Consider the following 17,021-nt stretch of genomic DNA (forward strand, 5'->3'; position numbering starts at 1 on the left):
TCAACTAAATTCAAGCACATACGAAACATACCTCAATGTTGGGATGTTTCTAGAGTATTTACTGAAATTTTTACAGCAAGATCATTCATTCCCAAATCACGTACCTTTGAAATTTAACCGGATATAGCTACTCGTTCAAATGCCTTCGGGACATAGCCCGGTTATAGTAACTCGCACAATTGCCTTCGGGACTTAACCCGGATTTAGTAACTCGCACAAATGCCTTCGGGCTTAGCCCGGAATTAGTATCTCGCACAAATGCCTTCGGATCTTAGTCCGGATATGGTCACTTAGCACAAAGCCTTCGGGACTTAGCCCGGACACCTTTCAAATAACCATGCACATTTAACAGTAAATCATGGCACATTCGTATTTCATTTTCGTTAATAAAACTCAAACACAAGACACTTATCATTCTTGCAATTTCGGCTCAATAGCCACACACAAAGAGCATGATTTTGATTTGCTTAAAACATGATCTAATCAAATCATAATTTAAGCTCTTTTACTCAAGAACTTACCTCGGGTGTTGTCGAACGATTCCGATAGCTATTCGACCACTTTTTCCTTCCCTTTATCGGATTTAGTTCCCCTTTGCTCTTGAGCTTAATTAAATAAATAAATTGATTTAATCATTTGAGCATCGAAAAGAGGAACACAAGGCACTTAGCCCATATTTATACATTAGGCATTAAAGTCACATATGTACGGAATCATGAATCAAACTCAACATTTTAGCTAATTTTTCCCCCTTGGCCGAATTTTCTAAGCCAAGAAAAAAGCATTAATATGCTTGCCTCTAACCGAATACATGCAACACCAATCTCCTTCCTATGGCCGAATATGCATGTCTATGTTGGGGCCGATTTCAACACTTAATACATTCTACAAGTATGGTCACTTGTATTGACTAAACACCCTTTTGTTTCAAGTTCAAAACTTGGCTAATACACACATATATACACTAGTAAAGCATCCTCTCCCTTTCCATCAATTTAACACATGCATTACTCATTAATATACAAAAATTATATTCGGCCTTAGCACACAACTTGCTACCCGATTCTTCTCCATCTAGCAACCAATGCACATATGTGCTCACTCAAAAATGCTAAAAAGAAGATTCAAGAATCATCAATCCACTATCACATGCATCATTAACAAGCTTCATATTTAGCATGCAATGGCATTAACACAAAATCTACCTAGGCCGAATATCATCCCCATGACATAGCAAAGATTTGAACCATGGGCTAATTAGAACTCAAGCTAGCAACTAAAAACATGCATGAATCTCATGGCACAACCTCAAACATACCTTGATCTAGATACAAGTATGGCCAAACCTCCTCCTAATCCTCTTCCAAACCAAACATGAAGCAAGAACTCCTTCCTCCTTCCTTAGAATTTTCGGCCAAATGAAGATGAAAAAGGATGAACAAAATTTTCTCTTTTCTTTTCTTTAACTCACGGCAATGGGGGGGAAACAACCACACATTTTTTTTTGTTTTCATCATATTCCCTTTCATTATTTTATGTCCATGCTCCTTATTTTATTTTTTTCCACCCATGATGCACCAACACAACATGTCTATGACATGTCTTGCCCATCACACTTGGTCTACCATGCTTGTCATGGCCGGCCACTACTAATTAGAGGGGGAAATTTGACATGCAAGTCCCCCCTTTTTATTTCATGCACTAATAGGTCCTTATGCTTCGACCTATCACATTTCAAATATGTCGCACATAAGTCCTATTGACTAAATTCACATGCAATCGACTAAATCGAAGCTTGAAATTTTCACACATTCATAAATACATATTCTAGACAATAAATATCACATTCAAACATTTCGGTGACTCGGTTTAGCGGTCCCGAAACCACTTCCCGACTAGGGTCAATTTTGGGCTGTCACAATTTTAGTAATAGTATCAGTGGGGCCTTGGCCCATAACAGTAACAGATATTAGTCATGCAGTGAACAGTATGTAATTTCATTAATCGATGTAGTAACAGTACAAAATCATTAATCAGTGCAGATATGCAGTTAGAAATCCTACCCAATCCAGCCTCTACACACCACTCCGTCCCGCCAAACACACCATGTAGGGATAAAATCGACCCACCCACCCAGACATACAAAGATTAGCACTGGTTGCGGCACTTAACAATATTGCAGCAAAGTTGCAGGTAAGATAAACGACATATAGCCATTAGAAGGTCCACAGTCGTCTTGGGCAACCCGTGCAACCTTATCAGTACAGTACACTTCCTCCAAATATAACAACACATCCCCATGCAATGTCGTGACATAATCTCATACGTGTATGCAAAATGTCATGCTCAATCATAGTCAACATATCATAGAGCGAATCAGTCATGCATAACATAAGGCCATAACAGTCATTTCATCTCCTAGGGGTATAACAATCATTTTACCCTATGGGGGTATTTCGATCATTTTACCCTATTGGGGTATTTCGATCATTTTACCCTATAGGGGTATTTCGGTCATTTTACCCTATGGGGGTATTTCGATCATTTTACCCTCTAGGGGTATTTCAGTCATTTTACCCTATGGGGGTATTTCGGTCATTTTACCCTATGAGGGTATTTCAATCATTTTACCTTATGGAGTTATTTCTGTCATTTTACCCTATGGGGGTATTTCGGTCATTTTACCCTATAGGCGTATTTTAGTCATTTTACCCTATGGGGGTATTTCGGTCATTTTACCCTATAGGGGTATTTTGGTTATTCTACCTTATGTGGGTATTTCAGTCCTTTTATCCTATCGGGGTATTTTGATCATTTTACCCTCCGGGGGTATTTCGATCAGTTTACCCTTCGGAGGTATTTCAGTCATTTTACCCTCCGAGGGTATTTCGGTCATTATGTTGACCCCTTTAAAGGTCCACAGTCGCCTCGTGCGACTCAGATAATCTAAATAGTCATAACAGTGTAAATGGGCCCAAGGCCCATTACTCGACCCAAGTGGCTCATTACAGCCTACGCCCATGGAATTGCTCATGGAGGCCTCTACAATCTATCGCCCACGATTTAAGGTTTGGTTTACCATACGAACGATCGCACATTCATGTGGTCTCAAATGTCGTATTTTCGCCTTTCGGCTTTTTCCATCTAACAATTAAAGTGAGGTGTTTACATACCTGTTTACGAAAAGATGCGCAGACAGTCCTCGAACACTTCCGAACGTATGTTCACCCGTAACACTCGGTTAACCACCTATCAATTGAATTTCAAAAGATTCCTATTCATTACACATAACTTCTTGATTAACAGTCACTTACCTTGATTGAACAACCGAATCCCTAATCACTTCACTCACCGAAACAACGTTGGTCACTAGATCTCGGGGTGATTACCTGCAATCCAGTTGAGAACCCCTTAATATCAATTATCTAATAGAACGTTTAAGTCAAAATGAACACCAACATACCGAAAGTATAAAACTGTAGAATAAGGATGGTATACAAAATCGGCAGAGAGCAAGGAAAAAGTTGGCATAAAGAGGGTAGAAAAAGAAGAGCAAAATGGCTAGAAGGGAGGAGAATGGTTTAGGGGACGAAGAGGTTTCGGTAGAAGATAAAGAAAGAATGAATGAAAAAGGAGAGAAGATAAATTAGCCACCAGTAGAATTACTTGGAAAAGAAAGAAAAAGAGACTATTGAGAAAGGCACTATTTGACCAAAGAGAGGATGCCAACACCAACAAGAACGAGACAGAAGAAAAAGCAAAAACCCCTTACCACATTGGCCTTCAAACAAAAAGAGTGAAAACTCTTCACAAAACTGAAATGAAAGTATACCAAAAATGAGAAAAATCCCCTCTGGCCGAATTTTCCTGGATACAAAGTCCAATTTCGGCACACCTCTCCTCCCCCCACTTCCCTTGATTTTCTCCTAAAATCTCTCCCCTTATCTCTCCTTGAATCACTCCACCGATTTCTCCTCAATTCCCCCAACAACTCTATTCAAATCCCATTCAAACTCCCCTTAGTTGTGTATCAGTCCAACTCCACTACCTACATAGCTCAAGCAGCAAAATAAATAATTCGTTGCTCAACCCAAGACTTGAACCTCAGACCTCACAATTACACAACACTCCACCTTGCCACTAAACCACAAGCTCTTTTTGTATCATCTTTTAACCACAATAATTTAAGAACTTACTATCTAGATCCAAGGATTTTATTCACTTGAAATAAAAATTTTAAATAAGCCAAGGCTTGAACCCCTGACTTCTCAGACAATTCCAAACACTCCTAAATCACTTAATCACTGAAGTAGACATTTATTTATGTCACTTCCTTGCACAACTAAATATTTATGTGCAGTCTCCTAACTGTTCCTTTATTCAAAACCTATTTCTTCTAGGCCCAAAATTTCAGGTGTTACAATCAATAAGCAGAATATCACCATGTGTTGAAATGAGAAATCCATATCTCTCAGATACATGGCGTTCTCTTAAATATCATCGTGGTAGTTTTGTTTGCAAAATCATTTATATTTTCACAACAACTTGTGGAACCCGTTGTTTTTCAATCTTTGGTTCAGTGATCTGTTATTGTTCTCGAATTTCTCCAAGTTGTATTTTTCTACCACTTCCTCTTCTAGAGACAAACTCTCTTTCAAGGAAAACTCATGTCCAAGTAACAAACACTTTTTTCTCTATAGGATTGAAGAAATAATATCCTTTAGTTTCCTTAGGGTATCCCATAAAGCTGCACTTTTGAGATTTGTGTTCGAGCTTAGTAGACATCTGACGTTTAACATAAGTTTCACAACCCCAAATTTTCATGAAAGACATACTAGGACGCTTCCCAATCCACATCTCATATGGTGTCATTTCAACCAAATTAGATGGAACATGATTCAATGTGAAAGCAGTTGTTTCAAGTGTATGTCCCCAAAATGAAGTAGGAAGATCAACATGACTCATCATTGATCAAACTAGGTCTAACAATGTTCAATTTCTCCTTTCAAAAATTTCATTCCATTGTGGAGTACTAGGAGGTATAAGTTGTGTGACAATCTCACATTCCTTCAAAATATCATCATAGTCTAAGGTTAAGTATTCTCCACCTCTATCTGATCGAAATGCCTTAATACTTTTACCTAGTTGTTTTTGTACTTCATTTCTAAATTCCTTGCACTTTTCAAGGGCTTCATATTTATAGCGCATAAGGTAAATATACCCACATGTATTGAAGTTATCAGTGAAAGTAATGAAGTATTGAAAACCTCATCTGGCTTGTGTCACTACACCAAAACAGGCTTTTAGCGGTATTTTTAGTGGCGTTTGGATAAAAAACGCCGCTAAAAATCAAGCATTAGCAACGCTTTTAAAAAACGCCACTAAAGATCGAGTATTAGTGGCGCTTTTTAAAAAACGCCACTAAAAATGAGCATTAGCGGTATTTTCCAAAAATGCGCCGCAAAAAACTTAAGTCCAACGACGCCGTTTTCTGAGTTTTCGGGGCATTAGCGGTATTTTTGGAAAAGCGCTGCTAATGCTCGGGACTTTAACGGTATTTTTGAAGAAGCGCCGCTAATGTTCGGGGCTTTAGCGACATTTTTAAAGAAGTGCCTCTAATACTCTATTTTTGAATGAAATAATTTTTTATGGCGTTTTTATGAAAAACACCGCAAAAATCAGTTTACTTTAAAAAATCATGCCATTTTACTCTAAATTTCCCCCTTTGAAATCCCTAATCTTCCCATGGCCGACAAATATTTTCTCATAGAAAATATTTGATTCTCCCTCCATCTTCCAATCTTTTTAGTTCCCTTACCATTACAAATCAGTTTTCCATTCCAAACCCTAACAAAAGTTTAACAAAAAAACACCCCTTCTTCATCGTTCTGAACTCCTTCATCATTTTCTCTACTTATTGAAACTTCTTCATTGCTCTCTGAGCTCTGCAGCAGCAATGGACGACTACGATTACAACGAGGAAACCAAGGGAGTGGGCCCTGTTTCATTCAACTACATTTTTTATTTTATCTCTTCACCCGAAAAAGCTGTTCATCTTAAAGTTACTGCTAATATAATTTAACACCAATTGCAGTCGGGGCTTCCAATCAGGGAAACACCCGCATGTTTAAAAGATTCCTTGTTCGATGCTCAAAACCCAGACGACCAATATAATTATTAACTTCACTCGAAGCGAAATATGGTAATGGTTAGCTATTATAATCACTTACTGACGCCTGTTGGTGGGGTACGGTTTCTGATTGCCAAGCCTTCCGTTTTGACAGCCGAGACCAACAACCCCATGGCTTCTGATCTCTCCTCTGACCGCTCCGTCTTCTGCGGCGACTCCTCCTCTTCTCCTATCCACCGCCGTGATCTAGTTTTCATCATCAATCCTGGAGGTACTTATTTTTTTCTTCCCTTTTACTCTGAAAAATGTCTTTGCGTCCTGGATTTATTACGCTTATTTTAACAAGGGGATTTGGAGGAGCAGGTGCTAATGGGAGAACCGGTAAAGAGTGGAAGAAACTACTTCCTTATCTTCAATCTTGCCTCGGCAGTGATTGTAATGTGAGTGTTCTTTTTTCCTCTCTTTTTTTCGGTTAATATAATAAGAAAATCTCTTGCATTTGTCTCAGATATGTGAATCTTTGACTTCGAGTCCTTCTCATGCAATTGACATTACTAGGGAGGTAAGAATTAAGGGCTTTGTTTACATTTTATTTTATTTTTCCCAATTTAGACAATGAAATTGAATTTGGTCTAAGATGCCTATGGAAAACTTGAAGTTACGAATGACTATATATACTTGTAAGTTATAAGTGGATAATGGTTTGCAGGCAATAAGGGAGGGTGAAGGAGTATGCAGTGCCTGGGATGGGTATGCTTCTTTTTCCGCTTTATTTACCAAGTTATGTACATAGACAGACATGGTATTGGTTTCATAATCATGTCTAAGAATGCATGTCTAACCAATATTTTAAGATGCTAAAAGCCTCTTATGACCATTACTTTTACGTTGTACAATCTGTGGTTGTCTGAAGAGTGCATCTTAACTTTTTATCTCAAGTCTGCTACATGCTAAACATAGTGTTTTTTTAGTAATTTGCACTAAAGATCTATCCCCAATCATTGAAACAAAAGGTTATTGCATTACATTCATGGTGATGTGAATGTAGTCATAGATATATATTATTTATATTATTCAAATTTCACTGTTAAATATGAGTATTTTAAAGGAGTTTTTGAAAATTTATATTCATATCTAAATATGTATTGAGCACTGTTATAAAATAATTTATCTTAACCTGTTTAATTTATTACTTGCATTACATAATAGTACGTTGTTTTTGCACCAAGATTTATCCACAGTCATTGAATTTAATGGTTATTACATTAGATTCATGGTAATGTGAATGTAGTCACTAGGGCTCAAGTTTATTCGATATTGATTTATACCTGACATAACTATGTTTAATATCTAAGTTTCACCCCACAAGTTGAAGGAATGTTTGCCACTTATTCTCATTCTGCGAAACAGACTGAAGTATGCTTTGACATGCAGAGAAGTGATTACTATTCTTATGCAAAGGCATGTTATGGTAGATGGGAAGGTTAGGACTGATAAGACCTACCCTGCAGGTTTTATGGGTATGTGGGACTTGCCATTTGAATCAATTAAAGTACTTGTATTCTTATTCATATTATAAAGTCATATAAAGTAGGGTGAATATCCTACATATAGACTTATGAAATGTTGTTGCTTTTGCTGAAAGATCAAACTACATGCTGACAGTATTTTGTTAATTTTGCTGAAAGATCTAGATCTTGTTGGATATCCTACATATAGACTTATGAAACGCTGTTGCTTTTGATATTTTAGGGTGCATATGGTTTCATGAGGACACATAAATGGCGTGATTCCATAGGAGCTTTTATAAATGTGGAAGCATCTAGGACAGGAGGTCCTGGTTCTTGGCCTTTTTCCGTCTATGCTCAATCAGCAATTTATCCCATGGCACATAGTGCAGCCCAGGTTTTACTTCATTCTTTTATATATTTTACATTCATACAAGAGTAATTTTTGTCTTTTTACATTTCAAATAAAACCATTTTTATTTTATTTTATACATGTTGATATTTGAACTCATGACATTAGCATATATAAAATCTCAACTTTACCACTACAGCAAATGTTTCACCTCACTGAATTAGTGTCAATTGTACATTAAGTCGGGTAGAGAAATAACTTATATTCTTACAAGAATTCTTGTCTTTTTTCATTTTAAATTATAAATGTTGAGATTTTAAACCATATCATTAACATATATAAAATCTCAATTACTAATATTATTACACAATCAATGCTTCATTTTAAATTTTTTGTACATATTAATATTATTAAACAAAAGTTTTCACCTACACATATTACATATTTTATTTTGTTCATATTGCATATGTTATTTTTAAATAAAAAATAATTTTATTTTTGTATGTGTTTTAAAATGCAAATCTAAGTTTTAAAATCGTAATTTTAAAAACGGTATCTTTTAAAGAAATTATCTTTTTATGTATGATCTCATAAATCTTGTAATATTTGTTTCTTTTCTTCAAACAAAAGCACTAGATGTAGTACTTAAGTACTCTTTGTTCAGAAATTGATGACAAATAGGCTAAATCTTTGATAACTGGTTTGGATGCAGGGAAGAGAATTAACCATTGCAGAGAAAACAAATTATCTGGTTTTTATGATTAATGCTTTTCAGGTAATCTAGCACCTAAGTATGCATTTTAGTAAATGCTTTTGGATGTTACAAATTCATGCTACTTTATTGATTACATTATCTGGTTTGGATGTTACATTTGAGTTTTAGAAAATGAAAATATTAGAAAAAAATTTGCAAATGGTGGTAAAAGGTGGTGGATCTGTATCCTGATGCTACTTTATTGATGGTGGATTTGTAAATTTAAGTGTTTAAATGTTGTAAATTGAAGTGTTTAAGTGCTGCAAATTCAAGTATTTAGTTGCTGAAAATTGAGATGTTTTATCGCTATAATTGAGGTGTATAAATGTTGTTAATTGATATGTTAAATTGCTGCAAATTGAAGTGTTTAAGTGCTGCAAATTGAAGTGTTTAGTTTCTAGAAATTGAGATGTTTTCTTGCTGTAATTGATTTGTATAAATGTTGTTAATTGATATGTTTAAGTGCTGCAAATTTAAGTGTTTAAATGCTGTAAATTGAAGTGTTTAAGTGCTGCAAATTGAAGTGTTCTATCGTTGTAATTGATGTGTATAAATGTTGTTAATTGATATGTTAAAGTGCTGTAAATTGAAGTGTTTAAATGCTGTAAATTAAAGTGTTAAAGTGCTACTTTCCATTGTCACCTCCCTCATTTCTTTATGCATCAATAACTATATTAATGAAATCAAGTACTACAATTATAAATTATTACAGATGGGGGTTGGAGAATACGATCAAAGGGAAAACATCAGATATGGTGATTCCCAGCCAAGCAGTGGCTTCTTAGGCACCCAACATGTTGCACAACCAAACATGACCAGAACTTTTAAACCTACATGTTGAGGTTGCTACACACAAGTCCCTTCCTTTTTTTAGTTTATGTGCTATGTGATGATTGTGTTTTAAAATTTAACTTGTCTTAGTTCCTTACATTCTTATAGGATTCACACTCAAGGAGCAAGAAACATCTCAGCAACTCATTGGGATCGAACAGTCAAAATTCAGAATCAAGTGACACGCAAGAGCTAGATTTGGAGCTTAGACTGTCACTGTAATCAGTAATTTTTTTTGCTACTTTAAATGCATGCTCATGGAACTACATTTTATGCTTTCCTAGAATTGTAAGTTCAAATAAGGTGTTGATTTGCAATTTATACATACAACTTGAGCAAGTTGATATGAACTAGTTTGAATTTTTTTTTTTTAAATTTCAAAGGAATCTTATGTAATCAAAGGCAATTTGACTTGCTGCATGAGATATAGTGAAAAACATTGATCGACTTGTTCATGAATTTGCATTTTAATACGTCTTCAAATTAAATTATATATTTCTTAATTGGTGGAATTTCACTTTTTCTGTTGCTGCAATCTCTAACCAAAGAATGGAGTGATGTATGTACTGATAACAGTTCTAAAGGGGTAAAGAGATAGGAGTGGATTTGTGGCATTTTTATAATAAATTTTTTTTATTTTTCATGACCTTTAGCTAAAGGTCATGTTCTTTAGCGGCGTTTTTGGGGAAAGCGCCGCTAAAGGTATTTTTCTTTAGCGGCGATTTTGGGGAAAGCGCCGCTAAATGTCTTGTTCTTTAGTGGCGTTTTTAGGAAAAGCACCGCTAAAGGTCATGTTCTTTAGCGGTGTTTTTAGAAAAAGCACCGCTAAAGATTATGTTCTTTCACGACGTTTTTGGGGAAAGCACCGCTAAAGGTCATGTTCTTTAGCGGCGTTTGTTGGAAAAGCATCGCTAAAGGTCACAACCTTTAGCGACGCTTGTTTTTAAAAACGCTGCAAATGTTAGTGACGTTTCCAATAGCGGCGTTTTTTTTTTTCGCGCTTGTGAAAGCGCCGCAAATACTTTTACTATTAAGCCCAATAAATCACTAGCTCTCTCACTTTTACTATTAAAAGGAGTTTTTACTCATTTTACACAACAAGCAAGACTCACATATATCCAATTTTTCAAAAACAAAAGAATCCAAAATTCCATATTTTTGGAGCTTTGATACGCCTTTCTCACTTATATGGCCCAATCAACAATGCCAAAGATAAGTTTGATTAGAGTCATTTTTGACCTTTTGGTATTTATGTTATAAATGGGTCTATCTTGATCTAAAATGTAGAGGCCATTTACTAATTGTGTCGAACCAAAGAAAACATCATTGAGATAAAATGAACAATAATTATTCTTAATAATTATCTCAAAACCATTTTTGTCGAAACAAGAAATTGAAATAATGTTTCTAGTCAAACTTGGCACAAAATAAAAATCCTTCAAAATTAAATCAAGTCCACTAGGCAATGATAAAATATGTATTCCTACAGTTAATGCAGCAACTCTTGCTCCATTTCCAACTCCCAGGTCCATATCTCCTTTAACCAAATTCCTACTCCTTTGCAGTCCCTGTATAGAGGTACAAATATGATAACCACATCCAGTATCTAATACCCCTGAAGTAGATGTTGATAAATTGAGATTAATAACATAAATACCTAAAGTGGATACTCCATTTTCCTTTGCCTTCTTGACCTCTACAAGATAGGCAAGGTAGTTCCTCTTCCAATGTCCGGTCTTACCACAATGGAACCATTTTCCTTCTTTAGCAATTCCTCCTTTAGGATTCAATGCAGCTTTACATTTGTTGCATTTGGCCTTGCCATTGTCATTAGGCTTTACCTTAGCATTAAGCTTTCCTTTTCCGTTCTCCATGCGGACCATCAGAATGGGCTTAGGTCCAACATTTTTCATGTTACTTTAAGCAGTTCACAATATGCTAAGTAACTACGGCGAAGTCTTATTTATCTCAAAACCATTTTCAAATTAAGGAAAAATTAGCTAAAACTATTTGAAAATGATTGTAGGATGACATCGATGGCTAACTCCACACCTAAAGGGAATCCTAGCTTTTCAAGGCTTCCAATATAGCCTATCATCTTGAGAACATGAGTTCCAATAGGGGATCCCTCCACCATTTTGCATTGAAATAGAGCTTTAGAGGTCTCGTACCTCTCTTGACGTGTTTGCCCCTCATATAATTCCTTAAGGTGCTGGATCATATCATAGGCAACCGTATCCTCATGTTGCTTTTAAAGCTAAGGAGTCATGGTGGCAAGTATTAGACATTTTATGTCTAACATATCATCAAGATGCTTCATATAAGCATCCTTGTCAACTCTAGAGGCATTAGCTGCTAGTTCATAAGGAACGAGTTCTTCAATGACATATAATTTTTGTTCTTTTTTTTAGAACAATCCTCAAGTTACGGAACCAATCATGGAAGTTCAAGCTATTCAACTTCTCCTTCTCAAGGATAGATCACAATGACAGAGAGTTTGTGTTGTTTGCCATAATAAATCTACAATAATAAAACTTGCATATGAGTAAATTTACCAAGTTTATTATGAACATTTAAAAGGAATTTATTAAAAGATGCTCCCACTATTTTATTCAAAATTAATAGCCCTCAAATATTAATTTCGAAATTTCTTTCTCTAAAGTTTTCTATTGGGTGAAGATCCATATTTCACCTCCTCTTAATTCAAGTTTTTCTTTTCTGTCAAGATTATGGTTATTTAGGTAAGCAACACTTGCTAATTACATCCCATGTAACTCTTTATTTGGTGAACAACTCTTGTTCCTATCATCTCAAGGTCATCCAAATTTCTTGCCTCTAGGTTTGTAACCCTATTAGGGTAACCTAGTTAAGTTATTAACCAATATTATAAGCAAAATATATCACTAGCTTATTCATTGCATTTAACTAAGATAGATACAAGTACTTCGCTTTAGCGAAACCCACGTTGTATCGATCGAGGCTTTAAAGAAGGTAAATATTGGAAGGCAACCTTAACTTAATATTTTATTGAGGGCTTTTTAAATTAAATTAATCTCACCATTAATGGTCAACATTTTTTCATTTAATCCTTTAATTAATCTTATCAATGTCTTATAACATGCATCCGAACATAACATCCATTGTATCATATACAAGAAAAATATAAAGCAGTAAATCAATGCAATGATTATAACCCATAAAACTAAGGTGATTTCTCCCAACCCAATAGGAGAACCAAAAGGAATATTAAGGGTGTATGCAACTTCTTAAGCTTTTTTCCCATTTTAGGCAGTCCTTCTTTTCCTCTAGTCTGTAGCAGCTCATACAATTTACAGTTATAGAAACTCATTTTACTTACGAGGGAATAAGATAAGAAGAGATACAAGAGAAATATAGAAAAGCATGACACATAGGTCGTATTTATAAAATTACAACATTTGCAATTAATAAATTGAATGGCCTATCAGGCTATAACCATGCATTTCTAGACACAGTGCATATCAAACATAGCATACAACATATGACACAATTTATTCAACGGTTTGTTAATGTGAATTACCAAATTGTTCCTACAATTAATGTTACCTATGCACAGGGGTCAGAGGGCGAAGCTCTCAGTGGGGTCAAGACGTAAAGTCCCTTGTGAGGGTCAGAAGGCAGAGCCCCCTATGAGGGTCCAGCGCCCTGATGAAATTTTAAAAACTACACTTTGATCTTTGAGGAAAAATGTCACTGTTTGACAAATTTTATATAAACAGAGTAAGAATTTTTTAAAAATTTTGATCTGAGATGCTTCTTACTGGAACAACTTTTGTTCCTTTTTCGAATGTAAGAACAAGTTAACAACTAACTTTGAATGACAAAAACCCTACTGCCCTAAGACAGATATGTTAACATTTAACAAACCATATACAAGATCCAATAGGCCTCAAAATCAATGATTAATACTTTAAGTCAATTATAGTATGAGAGTTAAATAAGAAATATGTTTAGGGTTTGTAAAATAATAAAATAAAATAACATAAAAATGAATTAAAATTGCAAGATATAGAGATAGAAAAAGTGAATCAAATCTGGGGATAGGTGATCAGCTTACTTCGGCAATCCCAATTAATTGTCATCTCGGGTTCTTCGTCAACCTACTAGTCACTAACCTAGTAGGATCTTCCACTAACATAACGAGTTAGCAAGAACTACTTATCTTCTGACCTCATAGTCCTGATTGGCTTGGGGTAAAGGTGTTCACAAATGGGCAATACAGATTTTGGGTTAATTCTGACCTTGATAACTTTCCAGGGTTGTCATGCCTAGGGTTAGATTCACATTCTTCCTTTTCCAAACAATTAATCCGTTGAGTACCCTTACAAAATAATTAAGAGATCATGTCTTCATTAGCTAATCCCCCATAGAAGGATTAGTTCCTCATGGCTTTCATAAACAATAGGGAAAGAATGGAAGAATTCATCATAGGGAATAAGTTGAAATAGAGAGTTTAAGAAAGCCTAGTTGATATTGATTAATAGAATGAATCCACAAAAATTGATCTCCTTTACAATCAGATCTCTTGAAGAAAACAAATAAACTAAAATTATAAAAACCTAAGAAAACAAGAGAACATATCTAAACCTAAAGAAAGAATCTAAGCTATTGGAATGGTATCCATAATGGTGCTAGAGAGGTCTATTTATAGCCTTCTGGTAGTCGTCATCCATAGCCCTAGGGTAGCTGACATTCCCGAGCTTTAAGTTCAATTGTGTAGACCAAAATACCCCTACTTCGTGTTTTAATCTCGTCATAGAGTCGATGTCACAACATACCAAGTCCTATGTAGTGAGATAGCAACCGGTATGCTCCTTTGTAGCCATCTTCAAGGGTATGTCGCGACTGTTAGAGTATGCCCAAAGATCAATCATGAGATGGTTGTAATAACATACTTGATTTATCATGTTTATTAATATAAGGCGTCACCATTATTATTTCAGTTTCTTTTCTGTGTGTATAAATAAATTATTTTATAATAATGTCCTGAGAGTAATATGATTATTCTTAAAAGGTCCTTAGTTAAGTATTATTGTTGGATAGGACAACAATAATGCATTAAGACTAACATGTAGTTGATTGATCATAAAGATTTTTCATTGATATGGAATGTCAAAATCGATGCCTGAATATGTGTGTTAGAGAACAACATATTGGACTGACCCATTATGAGTATGTTTCTTGGATTATTATGTAATTGTCACAATATTACTCATAGTGATTAATATGTATATGATCCTCTGACTTGAGATCATCATAATCCCGATATAGTGAGTTGTATATTTTGATATAGTCAAACGTACATCGTAACTAGTTGTTCTATAAAGGCTGGTGTTGGATATACCACGATCTATGTAAAGGGATATGGTTGATCGATATAGGATAAGTCCATCCTACATAATGGGAGTAATATCTTAGGCCACTTGATTGAGTGAGACTAGAAATGCATGGCCATGCTCAAATAAGCTGATATGAGATGTCATACTTATTTGTATATCATAGTCTACTTAAGATATCAAGGAATATGGAATGGACTATGCAAGTGTGACTATTCCATGACTTGTGTCCAATCCAGAGATAAAGGACTTAAGGATTATTGCATGAAAGGTTAATCATAAAAATATTATGTCGAATCATGATTTCTTGTGGCTTAGGTAGCAATGATGCATTGCTAGATGCCACTCATTATTTGTGACATTGGAATCGTTCCAGTATTACTGCTAACGTTACAATAACCTACAGGGTCACACCCTATAGTTGAAATGAACGGAATAAAACATACTTGGTATTGTGTTTGGTTGTCGCTTGAATTAAATTAATTATAGAATTAATTTAATTGGATAATCAAATATCGAACACATTATGTACAAGATTGTTGTACGCATAATGAGAACATGAATTTGGTTAGTATATAAATTCTAATAAATATATAGTTTACCGAAATCATTATTATAATTAATGTAATTATAATTTTCGGTTTAAAACATAGTTATATTTATTTAATTTCTAGAAAACCATAAAAACATATATAAAAATCATATTTTTTCTTTATTTAGGGTCTAGCAGCCGTCAAAGCAAAGTTTTTTCCAAAATAGTTTTGGGGATTCTTTCCGTTAATTGTCAACTAGATGGATTACGTAGAGGCCAGAGTCACGATAGATTACGGCTTGGTTCAACAGTAGATCAGATTACTCATTGCTAAGGAGTTGCTGTCTACTCAGAATAAAGATTCAGTAATTTCAAAACCTTTACTTCACCCCGATTCATTCCTCACACATAGATCCATGGTTAGGATCACCGAATGTTTTAATTTTCCGTTGCGCCGTAGGGGTGTCGGTGTTCGAACAGTGACACCCTCAGTCTGTGTCATGATATTGAAGGAAATTTCAAACTTTCTCTATTCTACTCTCTATTTTGCAACATCAGCTCCCTCATGTTGCGACATAGCCTCTAGTATTGAGCCAAAATCCCATCTAATGGTATCATGCACACTCACAAAGCACATTACCTTTCCCTTAGGCCTCATTCAGCCCTTAAGATTAATAAAAAACTCGATGTGCATATTTTTGTGAATGTAAACGAAACTCAAGAAACTGAATTAAAGCATAACAAAAATGCTTGTATTTAAGCTCCTTAAATGTAAAAACTTGTTTAGTCTACTACACCAAATTACAGTAGATCAAATTCCCACACACTTATATCATTTCTTGTCCTCAAGCAACATAAATAAAGATTACAAAATGAGACTGACGACCCTTGAGCACGTATGGTACAAGTATTGATTTCAGAGCATATGACTTAGGTATTTCACGTTTACTAACAATTTCAACATGATGAGTAGTTGACTTACCACTTTTGATCACAAACATATAAGTTCAATATGTTACAAAATATACAAGTATTAAGGTTATCACATATAGGAATCCATCAAGAAATCATACAAGTAATTTGATTATCCGAGCAGAGTATATATGTCGTCTATGTGAATGTTCAGTATGATGTTCATTCATGTATAATGATATTTAGGTCACATAGGGCTTTTTCACTTGTAATGTTCTGATTCTTAGGATAGATATGAAATTCAAAACCAGTAAGCATTGAAATGTTACGAACTAAAAAATAGTTTTGCACATCGTATTAATCCCTATTCTTCCTTCTTTAGTGACCCTTACCCGTTCACCGTCTTATTTCTCTTTCTCTCACCTTTCTTGCCTCTCCAAATATAGGAAATCATAGCATGACATAGTAACTATGGCTAGCCTACGAGTTTCAGTGCACTAATGAACTAGCTTTTACTATGGTTGTGACTTTGTCACTGTTATTTTTCAATTTTTTTCACTCAAGAATGCTTTTTGGCTTTTCAGGTACTTTCTCTACTTGTATGGATTTTTCTTCTTGTTTTTCACT

The 17,021-nt window shown here is 35.0% G+C and overlaps 1 protein-coding gene across 2 annotated transcripts; it reads left to right on the plus strand.

The window, feature by feature from the left end:
- The first annotated feature begins 5,631 nt into the window (after positions 1-5,631).
- Positions 5,632-10,030, plus strand: LOC107899243 (sphingoid long-chain bases kinase 2, mitochondrial). 2 transcript variants are annotated; one of them, XM_041099166.1, is made up of 10 exons: positions 5,632-6,202; positions 6,285-6,401; positions 6,494-6,570; positions 6,639-6,692; positions 6,840-6,880; positions 7,565-7,650; positions 7,883-8,035; positions 8,703-8,765; positions 9,457-9,586; positions 9,684-10,030. In XM_041099166.1, the coding sequence occupies exons 2-7, from the start codon at positions 6,302-6,304 to the stop codon at positions 7,909-7,911; spliced, it is 387 nt and encodes a 128-aa protein (XP_040955100.1). In that variant the 5' UTR covers positions 5,632-6,202; positions 6,285-6,301; the 3' UTR covers positions 7,912-8,035; positions 8,703-8,765; positions 9,457-9,586; positions 9,684-10,030. The 2 variants fall into 2 exon arrangements, with proteins under 2 accessions (XP_040955100.1, XP_016680405.2); XM_016824916.2 differs by having other exon boundaries at positions 5,693-6,401.
- Positions 10,031-17,021: the final 6,991 nt, after the last annotated feature.

This window comes from Gossypium hirsutum, chromosome D08, assembly GCF_007990345.1.
Source record: "Gossypium hirsutum isolate 1008001.06 chromosome D08, Gossypium_hirsutum_v2.1, whole genome shotgun sequence".
NCBI classification, from domain to species: Eukaryota; Viridiplantae; Streptophyta; class Magnoliopsida; order Malvales; family Malvaceae; genus Gossypium; species Gossypium hirsutum.

Excerpts from the sequence above, each read along its gene's own strand:
- LOC107899243 (XM_016824916.2), top strand. The coding sequence starts at position 6,200 with ATGGTAATGGTTAGCTATTATAATCACTTACTGACGCCTGTTGGTGGG. Across the intron at positions 6,693-6,839 it reads CAATTGACATTACTAGGGAG|GCAATAAGGGAGGGTGAAGG; the intron begins GTAAGAATTAAG and ends AATGGTTTGCAG. Across the intron at positions 7,651-7,882 it reads CTACCCTGCAGGTTTTATGG|GGTGCATATGGTTTCATGAG; the intron begins GTATGTGGGACT and ends TTGATATTTTAG.